The following is a 20145-nucleotide window of genomic DNA, read 5'->3' on the forward strand; positions in this document are numbered from 1 at the left end:
TATTTCCCTTCCTGTTATTGCTTGGATTTTTACCATAAAGAATTTCTCGGATCGAACATGATAGCCTAGTAGCTAAAGGCCTCATCCTGCCTGAGCCAGGATCCCATATGGGTGCCAGTTTTAAACCTGGCAGCCCTACTTCCCATTCAGCTCTCTGCTTGTGGCCTGGGAAAGCAGTCAAGGACGGCCCAAAGACTTAGGACACTTCACCCATGAGGGAGACCCAGATGAAGCTCCTGGCTCCTGGCCTTGGACTGGCTCAGCTCGAGCCATTGCGGCTGCTTGGGGCGTGAATCAATGCACGGAAAATCTTCTTCTCTCTCCTCCTCTCTGTGTATCTAACTTTGCAATAAAAAATCTTTTTTTTAAAAAAGAAATTCTCTTTCTCTCTAACCATTGCTTATAATCTACCTTTCAAGTAAATAAACATATTAAAAAATAAAAAGAATTTCTTGGTTTACATCAGAATCAATACAGAATCATTGGGTTTTCTTTAGGAATCTCTGATTTATTTTCATTGATGATTATGCCGTTTAGATTCCTGAATCCCTTTGTAATCTTTTTTGATGGAAGGTAAAGACCAAACTAACTCAACATGTATGTCAGTTCTGAATAAGTAGAAAGTAAAATAGCACAGAGCCCATCAGTGGCCTCTGTGCACACTCGCAGACCTGTGCTCCCGACACCAAGGCATGGCTGATGATCACCGAGCAGATGCGGAGGCCCAGCTCTCACTCCCATGTTCTTGTTGCAGAAACTGGAGGCCTCTGTCATTGACTCTTGAGGTTCAAAGTGATTTCTTACATCTGCAGGATATGCTTTTTCCTGAATCCTGTGTCATTCTCTGCATTTTTGCCCTGAGTTACAATCATCATTGGACTCTAGTGAATCAACAAAGATCAAATGAACAACAGAACTAGAAAACTATGAAATGTGGACTTGAGAGGTTGTTGTCTTTAAGATGCCTTTTATGTAAGCTTGAACTGCAGGAGTTCAAAGTGGGGCGTTCATGGAGGGGGGGTGCAGGGGCTTTCCTACTCTGCCCTGGTTTGAGCGCCTCCCAGTGCTCTGTGTACAGTCCTCACTCCTGCTCTGTCCTACTGGCGGCCATGATGATCTATGCTATGCTACACCCACATTTCCATTCAGAAGTATTCTTGTATTTGTTATAACTTTGGGTTGGTGGATTTTTGAGTTCTGCTCATTATCAGCATTCCATTTTCCCTGATGGAATACATTTCTTGGAAGTCACAAATGTGCATTCTTTTTTTTTTTTTCTGCCATAACAGTTTCTGTTTTTACTTGTCCTTAAAAAAGTCAAGCCTATCTATTTAAAAAGTGTTATGTTTCTCCAAGATAACTATGTTTTCCCAGAACTGGAGAAAATGAACATGAGCATTATCACACATCCCACTCTGCACTCAGATGGAAGTGGTTTCCTCTGAAGAGGCCAGAGGCATCAGGATGGCTGGTGTAGGTCGTGTATTGTCCTACTGACATTTCCCACCTGGGCTGACCTAGGCTTTCCCCAGGTGCAGCATCAACCCCTGTGGGATTGCTTGACTCCCTTCTCAGTACCTTGGCTGCTGTCTCCATCCTATCCGGCTCCTTTGGTAGATATTTTCTTCCAAGTGTTCATCAAACTTGAACCGTGCTAGTATTTATCTTTGTGTGGGTAAGTTAGTGAGTACAACTGTATCCACAAATATCACCAACTTAAAGCACCAGAGGATTTAAAAAGTCTTACTTCTTTGGCCTTACACTTCTGATATTTACTGAGTGATATTCACCTTAAAGAAAGTCACTGTCTTGCATTTATGAGATTTTCATTTATCTCCAATTTCTCCTAAAATACAAACATGTAGTTTTATGTTTTGAATTATATCCCTGGTCACTGTCTTGAATGATCACCGTATAGGGAAAGGGTGTATTCAATACTATCACTAGAAAATATGCCATGGCGCATTTTCCACCAGACATCGCTTTTCTCATGTAAAGAAGAAATTATACACAATCACTGAGAAAATGTATGTGCTCAAAGGTGGTTTCTATCAGGAACTTTTAGCTTGTTAGCAATCAAAAGGATAATTATAATTGTTCTTACCATTAATCATCTTGTAATTTATACACAGTGATTATAAATATTTATGGCCTTCTCATTATGTGACAGATTCTGAGCTAAATGTTTTAAATGTTGTTTAATTTGTTTTCTATACCCACTGAAATACCTTCCACAGACAAGGAGATTGAGAATTAAGAGGTTAAGGAACCTACCTATTATTGTAATTGGCAACTGAGGCGCAACCCTACATAAAACTGATGACACACAGCCTTTACTCTTAATAACTTTGTGCTTTATCTATGAAACCTGAGCTAAATTATGGCTAAACTCTCCTCTTGGGGACATAGATATTGTTATCTCCCAATTCTCTATCTGCAAACACAAATCATGCTAGTCAATTTCTAGTTTTTTCATACAAAAATAAATGAATCATAATTATGAGGTTCAAACAAGCAATTCCCTTGTTTCAAGGGTTGGGTGGTTACTATATCCGATTTCACAGCTAAAAATATATTTTCACGATAGCTGAGTCAAATTGTACTGTTTAATTTGTTAGGGTTTTCAAAGCAAAAGGATATAAATAGAAGTCAAGACTCTTCCCATTCATCTCCCTTAACTGCTCCTTGTTCTTTCTGTTTGACTTGGTTCATTGTTTTCTCCCCATAGACAAAATGTATATGCATTTTCTGCATATGCAGAAAACCAACCTGAATTGGAAGATTGTAGATGAGTCCCAAGAATCCAAAATATTGGGCAGTTATCATTCTAAACACTATTTTAAAGTAAACGTTTCCATTATTATAGAATTCACTGTGCAGATCACCCATTTGAAGTACACAATTTGGGGCAGGCTTTAGGACATAGCTGCCTTTTTGATGCTATCTTGTCATATCAGAGGGCTTGTTTGAATCCTGGATGCTCTGTTTTTTAAGATAGCTTCCTATTAGAGTGCCTAGGAAGACAGCAGATGGTATGTTAAGTACATGGGATCCTGCCACCCACATGGGACGAGTCTCTGATTTCTGGCTTTAGTCTGGCCTGGACCAAGCTCTTGTTCTGGACATGTAGTGAATGAATCAGCAAATGAAGGAAACCTCTTTCTTTCTGTCTCTTTCATTGGCTTTCAAGTAAACAAATCCTTGGGAAAAAAATGAAATACACAATTACAAAATGCAAAATTTTTCTTGGTTTATCCAAAGCTAAATATAATACCGGTACAGTTTTAGGGCATTTTAGCACCTCAAGGAGAAATGCATTTCTTTAAGATACACTTTGTCACCATATTTCTCCCGTCTCAATATTGAACAGCCTTTGATTTACTTTTTGTCTCTATTCATCTTTCTATTTTGGGATTCTATATGAATGCAATCATACAGTACATAGGCAAATGCATTAATTTTGCCAAAACCAAATTTCAGTGTTTCTGGCAGATACACATCGTGTTCAGGAGAAAGATGGGTACTTGCGTCTTATGTCACGTATCCCCTACATGGTTCTCCTAGTCCCATCAGCTTTGGCTCTTAACCGTGATTACTGTGTTGTTGTTGTTTGCTCACAAATGTTTCCTGCACTCTAAGTGAAACAAAGCGAGAGTCATCCGTTTACTTTTGTTTCCCTCAGAATATAGACTGTAACTGACAGATTGATTGGAATAATGAAAATGTTGAACTGCAAAGATCTGTCAAAATTCTTTGTGCTCCAAAGCATTCTAGGATTGATTAATGAAATTTCAGTTACACTGAGATTGCGTGTCTTTCCTCCTACAAAACTAGATGTAACATTATCTGTGCTTTATAAAATGGATATGACACAGCTGCATGATGCTTGATTTACTACACTGCTATCTACTACCTGAGCACACCTTTCAACATTACTTCGTTTTCCATATTGTAGGATGTTCTCCCATCCTGGAATAACAATACTCCATTAAAATAGTCATTCTTTAAATCAGAATCATTGGATCAATTGTCCTGATGGTGATGTGTCTCAACTCATTCACACGCTACAGGGAGTGTAGATTTAATCCAATCATTAATTAGATAAATGCAAATTGCAACCATGATCCAGAGAAAAACAATAAAGGAGAGATCTTTTAGCTAACATCTCAAATATGAGGAAAAGTTCAGCTATGTTAATGAAAATAGGAAAGCAAGGCCTTCCAGAAAAGGAGAACAGTCAATATTAACATCCTTTAGGTTCGTAATGAGGAAGTTACACAGGGGAGTAAGCCCACAGAACACAGGCTGCTAAGGATTTCTGTATTGATCGTAAATGCCATGGAAAGCTTATCACCTCTTTTAAACAGAGGAAACCACATTATTTGATTCTTGCCTTGAAGACTTTAGATTTTTCCCATTTAAGTCCTGAACTAAATCTAATTAACTTTAACAGAGCTGGAATGCTCTGACATTTCAAGGCAGTATAATTTTAAATTCCCATTTTTATCATGCGATTTTTGTCTCAAATTTTCCTTTCTAATGAATGAAATTATTTCTACAGCTAGTTTAAATATTCAAAGCTCAAAATGTCTAATTTAAAAAAGCATATTAAAATCATGCAAATTTTAAAGAAACACTGCTTATAAAATTTTTCTAAAATAAGGATTGCTTATATCCTATTTTTTAAGGATAGTTACATGTTTAAGGCGATGAAAACAGTGAGATTGTTGAGTTGATGCCATGCAATTGCTGTCTCAACAGCATTTTATCTAGAAGGACCCAAATTCTCTATAGAAACTTGGTTTAAAAATGTAAGCATTAAGTTCTCTGCATTCAGTAGTAGAACAAGAGAAAACTGTAAAATGCAGAAGAGCGGAAGAGAGATACTTTGATGATAGCCACATTGATGAAACTGGCAAAAAATTACCACTCCCTGCCTTAAAATATCAAAAATTCTGTATTATACTTGATTTATTTCCTCCTTCCATTCTACTTAAAACTTCACTTGATGGGTCTTTGGTGTTAGCTGCCTATTTCTTAAAACAAACAAACAAACAAACAAACAAAAAATCTAGATGTGTTCCTGATGTTTTAAATTCCATAGTATCTGAAGACATGATTAGCAACCACAGTGCAGGTTTGGAACAGGTTTAAACTTTATTCATTCATTTAACAAATATTTCAGTGATAAAAAATGCTTCATTCTGTGCACTGGACTTTCATCAGCGTATGAATAAATCAAAAGAAAATTAGAAAATCTAAATATCAATGCTGTCATGAAACTAATTTAGATGGGGATGTCGAAAGGAGAAACAAAATAAATAAAATGTATAGCAAATTAGTAACTGACAAATACAGTCAGACTAAACAGAGAATTTGTAGACAGAGATTGGAGTCCTAACTAATGAATATTTAGAGTCTTAGAATGGGTTAATTCTATGATTGTTTACCATTTTAATGCCCATGTTATTTTTATATCTATCTATATCTATCTATCTATCTATATAGATATAGATAGATAGATACACTATAGTAGAATGACAGCTCCCCTTTACTTAATGTTCATTGTATGCTGAATAATCACCTGGTGTCCAACACACTCCTAGTTGTAATTCGGTTTTCCTGTAATCAGTGAAAGGCCTGTTTGTCATAGGTTGGATCATAGCTGGCTGGGACCATGTGAACTAAAATGCTGAGCAAGGTTAGGAACCATTGTAGCCTATGTCATGGATTCATTATGTCATAGAGTTAGTGAAATGTGGAGGGATCACAGGGATCACTAGTGGATTCTGGGTCGACTATAAGAAAGAGTTCGGCAGTGAGACTGGATTTCAACTGGAGGAGGAGAATTTTCACTATCTTAATTATCATTGGGGGGTGGGGGTCAGATTCCAAAAATGTAAAGGATTTTGCTTGCCAAGATGATATTGGATACCATTGTTTTGCTTAAAAACAATGGGCAAATATTTAAATACATTGGGACTCAGTGGTAAAGAGTGACATCCATGAGGAAAAATGTTTGTTCTTACTTTGCTGGTTTAGAACAAAGAGCTTAAGAGATTTAAAGACCCTAATGATAGGGCAAGATCCCTGGAATTCAGACTTTTTCAATGATCCTGTTGTTCAAAGAACCATGCGTCTTTCACGTACAACCTTTTAGTCCTTAATGTACTTACTTGGATTTTTACCACTGTTTTCTGCTTTCTGCATACTGTAATAGAGCAGCAGGGACATTATGCAGCTATTCTAAGGATTGATTTTGTTTCACTTTATAAACCTTTAGATTGTTTATTTCCCATTCGTGTTTTTTTTCCCCCCTATTTCTTTTGTTACAATAACAAAGCACTACTGCAAGACTCCTGGTGGTGTGTTTCCTTTTGTTAACTATTGAGCATCAGCTTCCACACAGAGGAATCTAGTGCTAATGAAGGAAATGCAGATGAGTCTCTTAGTTCTCATGCATATGCACATTCTGATTTTGTTTATGCAAAGTGCAGGTGAGGGATCCCTGGTCACTTAGCAGCCAGTTCCCTACACTGCTAAGTGCTTGGCAATAACAGTCAGCTAATTAAAGTAGTTAATTATTAGGTGCTTTGAATCTTAGGAAAGCATCCCTACAATGGTTTGCCTTACTTCACTCTGAAGACAATACCTGTTAAAAGACATCATGATCTCTTCTGAGAAATGAAACTTTCACATCAAGTTGCCACTTGTTTTCAAAGATTTATTTATTTTCATTGCAAAGTCAGATATACAGAGAGCAGGAGAAACAGGAAGATCTTTCATCCAATTATTCATTCCCCAAGTGACCACAACGGCCGGTGCTGCGCCAATCCAAAGCCAGGAACCTGGAACTTTCCTCCAGGTCTCCCCACACAGGTGTAGAGTCCCAAGGTTTGGCCGTCCTTGACTCCTTTCCCAGGCCACAAGCAGGGAGCTGGAAGGGAATTGCAGCTGCCAGGATTAGAACCCACACCCATATGGGATCTCAGCGTGTTCAAGGCTAGGACTTTAGCCACTAGGCCATCATGTCGGGCCCCTAAAGTTGCAACTTTTTAGTGAGTGCCTCACCAAAATTCTAAAACAGGCAGATAAGTTCGCTTCATGGGAACAATATCTACTTTTGTGAAAATTACACACATTTTATTTAAAGTTTGCCTAGTGCCCACTTAACATGCCATTCATAATCTGTATGGTTTCTAAGCTAAAAAGCTGCATGCTTTTAAGACTAAAAATTTACAATACATGATTTTCCTGTTCCAGGGAGGAGCAGAACATAATATTCCAGTTGTCATTTCAAAAATTTCCAAGGAGCAAAGAGGTAAGATGTTTGCAGAATTATAACACAGTGATTCCTTTGTAAATTCTTGTTATTGAAGAATGAATCATCAGCTGTTGTTGTATCATGTGATGACTGGCTTTATGTTCCCCGTGATGAGGAGTGTAATTCCTGGGTCTATGCCCTTTATCACGCCACAGAAGAGCTCTCACGAGGGGGAAAGCACTAAGGACAGGCAAGGTGTTCTGGGTGACTTAGCGATACTGCAGGCTTTCCTTGGTTTCATTAAGCATGCACATATATGGGAATAATGATAACACTGGATGTCTAGTAAAGACAAACCTAGATTATTTTTTTCATTTTTTAATATTTAGTTTTATTTATCCTTCTGTAAAAGAAAAAATATCATTTAGGAAAAATGACATATATGTAAAGCAATTGTCTTAGTATCTTAAACAATAGAACAATTCCAAGACTGATGGATTTAATGTGAGCATCTCAAACCTTTTCACTGAGAACTCAGAAATATGTAAATGAGAAAATTCTATCATTCACCTGAAGAATTAACCATTTTTAGTATGTTTAAGATCTGAAACAATAGAATTAAATAAAAATATACCTGCATGCATTTCAATAATCACGGTGAATTGAACCTTGTTGTTATATTAACATTCATTCTTTGTATAACATTTGAGGTGCTAACCACATTAAATATATACATTTTTCTTTATGAATTTGACCATGCTTTAGTCAAGCCTTTTGTCTGAATGATGGCCATATTTGCTGTCTTATAAACTGTCCTTTTTCATTACAGCGGAGCTTTCGGGACTACTCTTCATTGGAGATGCAATTCTGCAGGTACAGATTTTACTGTTCTCCTCTGTGTGCAACACAGAGAAATCTGCAACATACCATGAGAAACTATGTCTTTCTTTTTATTGCAGATAAATGGGATTAATGTGAGAAAATGCAGACATGAAGAAGTGGTGAGTTTACTGTTCCCCTAATGTTATAATTTCCTCTATGTATAAGTAAAGATTTATTGTGTTTCTAAAAGTTATAATTTATCCATTAGGGAAATATGACATTGATCAAGTATGTTATAAAATTTTCAATTATCTGTTAATTGATTCCTTTTCATTTCAGACACAGTTCAGTGTTACCCAGCATGAAACACATTTCAAACAAATACTTAAGGAGGGTTATTTTAGCTTCTATCAATCTCAAAACCAGTTAAATGTATCTCTTGATGAAATAATTTCTAGATATTTGCAAGTGTTTAAAAGCTTATCAGTAAAAACAGAATATAAGTGAAATCTTATTTCATATTAGGATTCAATGGAAGAGCAAGTAAAGACTATATGTGTGTGTGCCCTCACATGTATGTGTGAATGTGTCTGTCTGAGGTACATAAGAATTCAAGGCAGAATTTTAATGTGTTATTTATTTGGCTGTTTATAAATGCACAAATTCAAAGTTTTTCAGAATTAGCTTTTCTAACCCAGCAAATTTTGGTTTAGCAAATTTTGGTTCCTGGCCCTAAAGACTGAGTTTTAATAGTTCACTGAAAGGACTCCACTGTAGGCAACCTATAAACTGTACCTGGAAAGATCTGCTGTTGAATGGATAAACAATAGAAAAGAGAACAGAACAGTAGTGGAGCTTTTGGAAAATTTTCTTCATGACTGATTAAATATTATTCATAAAGCCTTCCCTAGTAGCGCCTATGGAAACACTGGAAACAAAATCATGTCTAAAATTTTATTGAGAAACATACAAATGAAAACCATTGCAAACCTTTTTACCTTCCATACCTCTGATGCATTTTGGGTTGTGCAAGCATCGTTCTTCTGTTCATTTCTGTTTGGAGAATACCTTTCTGATGTATTCACACGTTTCAACCTCAGGAAAGGGAGACACGTGTCTGTGAAAAGTCAGAGGCTGGAGAATTAAAGGGAATGCTAAGTCACAAGCCCTGGGCATAACAACTCAACGTTTGTGGGTGCGCCTTTATTTTATCTCCTCAAACTCCTGCTTAGGTCATCCTTTGCAACTCTGCACCAAACATCATGAAAAAATATGCATGCATCCAGCCTAACATTTCCTACAAATATGCATGGCTGGCGTAGTATTTCCAAGAGATTTTTTAAAACACGTGAGAAAACAGCACATCACAGAGACCTCTGTTCTGAAGACTCTTGTGCATGTTTTATGTACACCTAAGTAAGCAAGGCTGTTTTATCTTTCATGTTGTTTCAAAACATAAACTGATTTTAAATTCACTGTTCAGGGAATGAAAACAAATGCGTTCTCTTTAAAAACTGCAAGCTGTTTACTGGAAGGTGTTTGTGATTTGCCCTTTAGAGGCAAGCAGCGAGCTTGGACAAATTGCTATGGAGCTCTGATTAAACAGCTCAGTGTGGCATGAAAGATTAGAACATGCTGATCGCACCACTGCTGATGGTGCACATTCTCTTTCAACGCAAAGACTTTGGGGATTGTTTTGAAAAGTCCATGTGGTCCTTCACAAAATGCTTTTTGTTTGCTGACAGGCTTAACATTGTCTCATTGAAATATAGGTACCACTACTTCTATTTGTTTCCAATCCTTGCTTTCCAACAGCAACTAGATGTCTTTTTTCTTGCTACTTATTACCTGAGTGAATAGACTTACACCTCAGTGGGACAGAGATACTAATTAAATGTTTTAAAATGAACTCACCTGGGCAGAAAAAAAGCCACAATTAGGCTCAGAGGGTGTAGGTGGTTTTGAACTAGCCTGCTGATATGCCAAATTTTGTATAGAGTTCCAAAATCAGAAACCTATTGTGCATGAACAACAGCCTATCATTTCTGTGTGACTGTTCTATTCTTCACCTGGTCTCTCCATTCTCATTGTTAGAGATACTACATTCATCCACAAACCACTTGGGAAGGTTTTACTTGTTATTTTGTGTTGGAGTTGGGGAGTTTGACACTACCAGGTGATTCCACATGGCCCATACTTTGTGATCAGTAGATTTTATTATTTCATTGCTGCAGCACTTTCTGTTTTTTATGGTGCCATTCTGAGGGGTGGGGGAGCAATAATCACTTCTGGTTTTCCCTGACACCCTTTCTCCCCCTGGCATTCGTCCTGCTGAAAGATTACTGAAGAAGAGAAGCACACAAAGTTTCCTTATGAATTAAGCATGAGAACCATTGTCCCAGCAGTGTTATGAGTGCATAGTGATGTATATATTGGACTTCCCCTCGCATACCCTACAGTATCCCAATCCCAGGTCAACCCACTGACCTAATCCAAAGCAACTGAGCTTATACTTCTACCCCTTTCTTCCTTCTCAGAAAACTTGAACTAACAATTTTTTGAAAGGATATGCCAATTTTTGGAATGAAGTTAAATATGTGAAGCTTTTAGCAAACATCTAGCCATTGAGAAGACTTCTATCTCACTTTATACCACTCATCATTGCATTTGGCATGCTGCCATCCTTTTCTTTCCTTAGCCCTATGGGAGATGCTGTGCCTGTGTCCACTGGTGTCCTCTTATGATCTTTGCTGGAAGCTCAGGTGTCATCCCCTGGACACAGAGCTCACAGTGCTCTGCGTCTCGAATTGGCTCCACCTATTCCAACATGGAATCAAGATGGGCATCTGTGGTACAAGTAACCTGACTGAAAACTTAAAACTTGTTAGTTATCATAGCAGAGCCTCTCCTTATTTTCAAGATGATTTTACATTGGAGTTCAGGAGTTTTGCTTGCAAGACATCAAAATTTTTTCAAGTGCTATTTTTTTTTCCAGGGAAAGCAGGATCTATTGCCTCAGTGGATATTAAAATCGATGCTATTGTCCTTACCACCGAAACAGACACATTAAATGTATTGTCTGTATCTATACATTCATGTTTTTGGTTTTTTGTTGTTGTTGTTGTTGTTAACTAGCAAGACTGATTACCTGTCTATGTGAAACACATTTAAATTAATTGCTCAATGAAAAAAGAGACAGTATTGGGCTGTCATGATGGTATAGCAGGGAAATTGTCTACCTTTGCCACCAGCATTCCTAATGGACTCTGTGATTCATGCCCTGGAAGTTTAGCTTCCTATCCAGCTCCCCACTAATGCCCTAGGAAAGCCACAGAGGATGGTTCAAGTCCCTGGGACTGTGCAATGGTTTGGGAGACCCAAAAGAAGCTCCTCGTTCCTGGATTTGGACTAATTCTGCTCCATTACACTTCGGGGTATGAATTAACAGATGACAGATATTTCTATTTCTCTTTCTCTCTGTGAATCTGCCCTTTAAATATAAACTAAATACATAGTTAAAAAGAGAAAAGAAAAATGGCATCAATCACTTGATATGACTACACTTACTGGCATATGGGCATTATTTCTTTAGAATGTTAAAATTAAAACAGTATAGAAAAAGTTGGAGACAGAAATTAAAAATAAGAAAGAAATGGAGTCAGCATTGTGGTGTTAAAGGTTAATTCATCCCCTGCAAAACGTGTATTAAATGAGTGCCAGTTTGAGATCTATTGTTACACTTCAAATCCAACTCCATGCTAATGTGATGTGAAAGCAGTTGAAGATATACCTAGGAACAAGGCCCTTGCCATTCCTGCTGGAGAACTGGATAGGGCCCCAGGCTCCTTGCTTTTATTTGGTCTGGGACTAGCTATTGTAGTCATTGGCAGAGTGAGCAACAGATAATCTCTTTCTCTTGCAACATTCTTGAAAATGTGTCAATTATGTATCTACAATAACCAGATATAATATTAAATAATATTTAACTATACAAAAATTAGAAGTGCTTCTTGAATTAAAAGGTATCTCTGTTCTTACAAAATAGTATGTCAAGATAACTAGAGAATGTCCACACAGTAAAAATCTAAATATAGAATAGATCATTCTGATGTGGAGTAGAAGGAATAGGCAGGTGTTTCCAGAGGTAGGCTTATAAAGGCTCATTGATGGGCTGGGGATTTATGGATTCCCCAAGAAGGGGTTCATTTTTATGCATGTATAACTTTCATGAAGAAAAAAATATTAGATTATATGAACTATACTTAATCAATACCTTCATTCTGAATTTGTTATTTTGAACAAAATTCTAAAATAATTATTATTTTTATAAGAAAAACATAAAAGCTCAACTAAATAAAAATTTACACTCATACAGTGGAAATACTGTTGCAGAAATGAATACTGGTTGATATCATTTCGGCTATGTTTTTATATAGTAAACTTAAACTTTCCATTTCCACAAGAACATGTTCTTTTTCCAATTTATATTAATCAGAAAGAAAGACATTACAAAGGTTATAGCAAATCTCCTGAAGATCAAACAGTAATTTATATATTGGAACAGTCTTAGAGGTTTTATGCATCACCAAGAAACATATTTGCAATGTACACAAATCATTTTAGACTTTGGTGAAGATTAAAATGTCATTCAGTTATAAATCATGGTTTATCATACCTCTAGAAATTATATTGCTCACAATTTGGAAAAAAAAAGCTTTTGTGCTCTAATTGAGCAAAGCATTTTATGCAACCAAGTGTTTTCTTTAAACTAACCACATATGAAATCATTTAACTTAGTATTTCTCAGTGATTTGGAAAAGTTAAGTGTAAAAATATAAAGTCCAGAGATTCTTTTTATGCCGCCTCTGATATTAGAAGTGAATAAAATATTGGAAGAGTCTCTTATTTGTATGTTTAGATTTAATATGTTTAAGAGTCTATGTACCTGTTCTTTAATTAAGAATACATGAAAGACCCAGCACGGTATGCTAGCGGCTAGAAACCTTGCTTTGCATGTGCCGGGATCCTATATGAAAGCTAGTTCTAATCCCCTTGGCCTTGCTACCTATCCAGCTCTCTGCTTGTGGCCTGGGAAAGCAGTCACGGACGGGCCAAAGTTTTGGAACTCTGCACCCTTATGGGAGCTTGGGAAGAAGCTTTGGGCTCCTGGCTTCGGATTGGCTTAGCTCATCTCCAGCGGCTTGGGGTGTGAACTATGGGCAGAAGATCTTCCTCTCTGTCTTTCCTGCTCTCTGTATATATGCCTTTCCAATAAAAATAAATAAATGTTTAAAAATAATAATAATAATACATGAAGGCAGCACAGGTAGCATTTCAATGACATGCGTTCTGTCTCCTTATGATGGCTATTAATGCCCATCAAGTTCTTATTTCTGCTCGTATGCCATGTAACTGTGCAGCCCTACTATTACACATCCACTAAATAATGAGACAAAATCATAATGTTTTAGTTGATCCCCAGATAGTTTCATTCTAGGGGAAAAATGCAGGATACACAGAAGCAGACACACCTAGACCAATCACACTGAGGAAGGATAGACTCCTGTGGAAGAAATGAGTGTGTCCGTCACCCGTTCTTCCCTTCAGCAGAGGCTCTTTTCAGTCTCTCCTGTCCTTAGAGGATAGAAGGAGGAACAGAAATGGGTGAATGGGTAATGTACAAATTACAAACTTTTTGCAAAGCCCTTATTTTATTTTCAAGATGATCACATTATCAAACCAAGGAGAAGAAAGTAGGAATGGAGTTTTGAAGATCTGAGATAATGTTTTTTTCTAATAGATACTTCCAATCATGTTATGTGATAAAGAGCCTAAATCCTACATCCCCTTTGCAATCTCTTTCATTCTTTCTCTTTCTTTCTTTCTTTCTTTCTTTCTTTCTTTCTTTCTTTCTTTCTTTCTTTCTTTCTTTCTTTCTTTCTTTCTTTCTTTTCTTTCTCTCTCTCTCTCTCTCTCTCTCTCTCTCTCTCTCTCTCTCTCTCTCTTCTTTCTTTCTTTCTTCTGAACTTCAACTTTACAACATTATGGGATTAGCCAGGTGTGGTAGCCTAGTGCCTAAAGTCTTCCTCCTCCAGGCACCAGGATCCCATATGGGCAACGGTTCTAATCCCAGCTGCTCCACTTCCTGTCCAGCTCCCTGCTTGTGCCCTGGGAAAGCAACAGAAGGTGGCCCAAAGCCTTGGGACCCTACACCCGCATGGGAGGCCCAGAAGAAACTCCTGACTCCTGGCTTTGGATCAGCTCAACTCTGAAAGATCTTTCTGTCTTTCCTTCTCTCTGTAAATCTGACTGTCCAATAAAAATAAAGAAATAAATAATTCCTAAGAAAAAATATCATGGACAATCTCTTTTCCAACCAAATTGCTCAGAATTGTTTCATGTAAAAGAATAACATTTATTCAAATCTAGAAAACTAAAGTGATGATGTTTACAAAACAAACAGAAAAGGGAGTGCATACAAAAATCCCAAAAATGAAAAAGTAATACTGAGCATGGTCACAGCTACTCAGACAAGTGTTTTTTTAATGGGTAACTGTAACCTCTGTGGAACAAAGTTCTAGTTCCCAGGAGAAAGCCCATTAAAAAGGGAGAAAAAAAGAAAGAAAAAAGGAATATAATTTTTAGGGGAAATGCATAAAATTATTAGGGAGCAGTGAATAATAGATGATTTCAAAAAAATTTTAAAATAGGCAAGGATTCTCAATTATTTGAGAATAAAACAGATGAGTGGGGATCATCTTAGGAGGGCTCAAGGGACATTACATGAATCAAGTGGCTGGGAAATGTTCAAAGAAAAAAGAAGAGAAAGTGCGACCCCCCTCTACACAAAATGTCTTTCTTTGAACTGCTAGAGCAGGGCAGCTAAATTATTGTCAAGAACAGAGAAAGTTAGAATAGTCTTCTTTAGAGAAGACTAAAAAAGAATAATCTTTCCTTAAAGAAAGAACACACAAACAATTCATGTTAATTCTCCCAAAGCAAGTTGGGTGCCTGCCCTCTTACAACCCCTCCTTAGAACCAGTCATGGAAAATCCAGCATCCAAGACTGAAAGTTCACTTTTCAGTGTCTCCCTGTTGAAGAACAACAGATATTGAAGCTTCACCAGCACTGGAAAAAATTATTCATATCAAATAAAAAAACTAAGACATGGAATGTAAATTAGAAGAAAATAAAAAATAAGGTTCAGAAAGAAAGAACTTAGAGCTTTGGTACTTTCAGGGTAAACCAGAGAAATTATTTTTAAATAGCATCAACATTGCATAAAAATTACTAAAGGAATATGAGAAAAGAGCTTACATAATAAATTTTTGATAGCAATATTGAAGAATAAGGAATGCAAAAATAGTACCAATAAAACAGAAATACACCAAAATGAAATAGATTAGTAAAGATTTGGGCAATATGACAGAAAAAATGTTAAAAATCCTTATATAAGACTAATAGAATTCAGAAAGAACATGTATCTGATTAAAACACTAATTCAAATCAAAAGAGTGACACAAGGAAAGTAAATAGATTTGATGTATATTCTTTGAGATATAAGCACAATGACAACTAAAATAAAATGAAAAACAAAACACTAGTCTGCATGTCTGTTCTTGCTCTGAAATGGCACAGCATCTTCAACTCACTTTGCACTTGCTTAATAGTTAAGAATATTAAAACCAATTTAGGTCAATTTCCTCTTGCTGATCTTTCAGGATTTTAAAAAATATTCCAGTTTTTACAACAGTATATCCTTTTCATGTCTTCACCAATTGTGCATCTAATATGATTTTAAGGAATTCATTGCTAGATCAGATTCTAAAGATTGCAATAAATGCATAATTACAACAACACAATCCTCATTAATTTTCATGCTCACATGATATTATTACAAAGGGCATTTATTCAGCATAGTTCATAGATACATTTCTAACAGTCTAAATGATGCCTCCCCTGTTCCCTCCTTCACCCTTCCTTTCTTCATTCTTTCCTTCCTTTCTTCTCCTTCCCTCTCTCCCTTCTGTTATGAGGTATGTCAAGAAAAGTATTGATCAGTTTCACTTTGAATCATTTCTTAAACCTGAAACATGTTAGCCTGCAAGTTTTTTTGATTTTTGATTTTGTAAATGATATTTATTTTTATGTTACAACATTTTAGATTGATGTAAAAAGTGTAAAAGTAATAGTGAGTTGAGTTGTAATATGCCTCACACTAGGTATCTTAAATTATTAACCATCACATGATTATGGTGTCCATGGTGACTCATTGAGAAAGTCTACATTTTGGATTTCCTTGGTTCACCTGTTGAGTATCCTTATTTATCCAACTCCCCTCAGAAATACACACTATTTTATATAGGATTTCTCCTTTGAGGTTTCTTGTCTGTGATAGTTTCAAGACTTTTGTTGTGTTTGATCATCTTCAGAGTTTGGAGTAGTATAATTCCAGTATTTTGTATGGTGTCCCTCAGCTGTTACTTTTGTTCTGATTAGAATGTCCCTTAGCTCTTATTTTTCTTGCGAATAGATTGTGTATTTTAGAGAAGTACCACAGAGTAAAATCCCATTATTATCACATCATTATCAGGGGAATATTAACTCCACTACAATTGTGATCACCTTTCTTAGAAAGAGCTTGTTGGATTTCTCCACTGTGCATTCATTTCTTCTTTGTTTTGCTCCCATATTTTATTCTTTGAAATGTGGCCTCTGTGGTACTCTACAAAGACACACTGAAGCAAAAGAAAGGCTGCTTACTCTTGTGGGATATGAGCAGATGCCCAATATCCAATATCATAAGATCTCAAATGCTTTCATCTAAAAGTATTCATTGATCTTTCAGTTGGCTTTACTGTCACTTAAAAGAGACAATCCCCGGCATGGTGACCAGCATTCCGGTGCAGTGGTTAAGCCACCACAAATAGTATCACTGTTCTGTATCTGAGCATTGGTTCAAGGTCAGGTTGCTCTGCTTTTGAACTCTCTGCTGATGTACCTTGGAACGCAGAAGAAAGCCTAAAAATGTGTTCCCCTGCCATTCACATGGTAGATCTCAGTGCAATTTGTGGCTTTTGGTTTTAGATTATTTGTTTATTTGAAGGCAGAATGTGAGAGAAAGATAGCCTTGGTTTGCTGGTTCACTTCCCAATGACTTCAACAGCAAGATCTTGGCCATGCTGAAGCCAAGATGTGGGAACTCTGTTCTGCTCTGTGGCAAGGGTCCAAATCCTTGGACCAACTTTACCACCTTCCGAGGCACATTATCAGGAAGCTGGATCAGAAACAGAGAAGCTGAGTCTTCAAGACGAATGCCAATATGGACCACGAGGATGCCGGCTTCACAGGTGGCTTCTTACCATTGGTGGTGAAGTCAAAACTTCACCACCAATTTACATTTTTAAAATAATTCTAGTTTACCATTGTTGGAATGTAGGGAAAGAATTATTTTCCATATATTAAACATGTATCTAGCTACATTGCTATAATTCTTAATAAAAGGATTTTCCCCCACAAATAATAATGTCCTCTGTGATTAAGATATCCCACTTTTCTTTCCAAACTATGTAACTTATTTCTTCTTGTTATCTCATTGCACTTACTAGAACTTCCAATCTACTTTAAATATGATAGAACATTTCTATGCCTTGCCATTACATGTGAAATTAGATGAAGGCTTTTATTTATAGGTGTTCTTTGCCAGGCTGAGAAATTTCTCCTTATTAGTTTGTAAATAATTTTTTAAAGACTTATTTAGTTGAAAGTCAAGACATGCAGAAACATAGGAAAGGACGGGCCTAGCACACACAGTGGCGTAGCAACTAAAGTCCTTGCCTTGAAAGCACTGGGATCCCATATGGACACAGGTTCTAATCCCGGCAACCCTGCTTCCCATCCACCTGCCTGCTTGTGGCCTGGGAAAGCAATGGAGGACGGCCCAAAGCCTTGGGACCCTCCACCCGCATGGGAGACGTGAAGGAAGTTTCTGATTCCTGGCTTTGGATCAGCTCAGTTCAGCTGTTTTGGTCACTTGGGGAGTGAATCATCGGACAAAAGATGATTCTGTCTCTCCTCCTCTCTGTATATCTGACTTTATAATAAATATAAAATAAATCTTAAAAAATAGGAAAGGGCACGGAGAGACAGATATATTCTGTCTACTAATTCAGTTCCCAGATGGTGATAAAGACCAGTGCTAAGCCAGGCTAAACCAGGATCCAAGAGTTTCATGCAGGTTTCCCTAACGGGTGGCTCGAGCCCTATCAGCTAGTGCAGCCAGTGCTATTTGGCTCAGGCATGTTAGCAGGGAGCTTGATGATCTGGGGAGCAGCCAGGAAGCAAAACTCTCACACGTGGGATGCCAGCATTGCAGGCAGCAGGTTTGCATACCATGCCATAATGCCTGTTCCTTGTAGATTGAATGTAACCTAGATGCTTTCTATCCTTCTTCCAATACTTCTTCTGTATGAATTATAATAACTGCATGATTTTTCTTCTTTTCTTTGAGTTTCCTGGCTTACATTGATTGAATTATAAGTGTTGAACTATCCCTGCTTGCTTGGAATAAATACCATATAGTATGGTGTATAATTCTTTTTTTCCAATGTTGAATTTGATTTGCTAGTTGATATTTTGTTGAGGAAAATTGTAGCTTTGTTCATGAGAAAAATTGGTCTTTTTTTCTAAAATTATGCTTTCTATATTTTGAATATTTAACGGTATCACCACAGAAAGAGTATCTTTGATAGGTTGATTTCATTTCATCTATCACTATATCTAGGAAGTAGGTTATTGAGTAATGCGGTAGTTGTGTTTTTCATTTATTGAGGAACCTCTCACTATATTGATTGTAGTAACTTATATTCCCATCAATAGTGCACCTCTGTTCCCTTTACTACACATACTTAACAGCTCCTGTTATATTTTGTTATTTTGATGTCATTATTTTTTCCTAAGATTTGTGTATTTGTTTAAAGGATAGTTACACAAAGAGGATGCAGAGACAGAAAGGTGAAACAGAAAATGATCTTCTGTCTACTTGATTTATTCCCCAAATGTCTACAATGGCCAGGGTTGGACCCATGGAAATGAGGAGCCAGGAAGTCCTTCTGGAATCTCCCACTTGAGTACAGGCACCCAAGGCTTTTGATCATCCCACTGCTTCCCCATGCGCATTATCAGCTAGCAGGATCAGAAGTGGAGGACATGACTATGCTGTGCCCATTGTGATGCCAAGAGTTTCAGCTGGCATCTTAAATTGTTATATCTTAATGCCTAACCTGATAATTATAATCATGCTAACTGGACTCAAAGAAAGTCTATGTTTTCCATCTGTATGACCATGATGATTACTGATACTGACCATTTTTTACGTATATCACTTGAACATTTTTATGTTTCTTTGCAATATTTATTTGAATCTGCTGCTCAATTTTTGTAGGTTAAATTATTGTGTTTATACGATTAAGCTCATTTTTAAAAATTCTGGTTATTAACCCCTTGTCAGATGTCTAATATTCTTCTGTTCCATACGTATATATTCAGTCTATCAAGTGCTTCATTTATGGTAAAGAATATGCTTAATTTAAAATCCCAAATGCCTAATTTTGCTTTTTTGCCTATGTTTTAGGGATCTTTTTCATAAATTATTTTCAAAGTCAATGTTCTAAGACATTTCTTCTATGTTATGTATGTTAGCTTCATAGTGTCAGAACTTATATTTGGGTATTTAACATTTTATTATGTTTAAAAAGGGTTATTTATTTGTTTATTATTTTCCACAATACAGTTTGGTAGATATAGTAGTCCCCGCTTCATATCCCTAGCCTCTCTCCACCTTCTCCCTCAAACCTGCTGTTTTCCCCAAATTATTACAGTAGGATAGTCCTTCAACATCAGCCACAAGTCCAGCATTCTGCTATTTAAGAGTATCACTGCATTGTAGGAATAGGCAATGGTAGAAAAGTCTATTATTCTATTGTCAAGGAGTATTTAACAGTCTCGTTGGTAGAATTCTTTTTCTTAAGAAGTAAATATTTACTTTTATTTGAGAGGC

General features: G+C 36.8%; 1 protein-coding gene across 1 annotated transcript in view; it reads left to right on the forward strand.

Annotated features, from left to right (window-relative positions):
* Nucleotides 1–20145, forward strand: part of SNTG1 (syntrophin gamma 1) — a 242877-nt gene that overhangs the window by 36882 nt on the left and 185850 nt on the right. The window contains exons 4-6 of the mRNA XM_058668373.1: nucleotides 7264–7321; nucleotides 8094–8137; nucleotides 8224–8265. Of these exons, the coding sequence (XP_058524356.1) occupies nucleotides 7264–7321; nucleotides 8094–8137; nucleotides 8224–8265 (144 nt within the window). The remainder of the gene's footprint in view (nucleotides 1–7263; nucleotides 7322–8093; nucleotides 8138–8223; nucleotides 8266–20145) is intronic.

Source organism: Ochotona princeps, chromosome 9, assembly GCF_030435755.1.
Source record: "Ochotona princeps isolate mOchPri1 chromosome 9, mOchPri1.hap1, whole genome shotgun sequence".
Classification (NCBI taxonomy): domain Eukaryota; kingdom Metazoa; phylum Chordata; class Mammalia; order Lagomorpha; family Ochotonidae; genus Ochotona; species Ochotona princeps.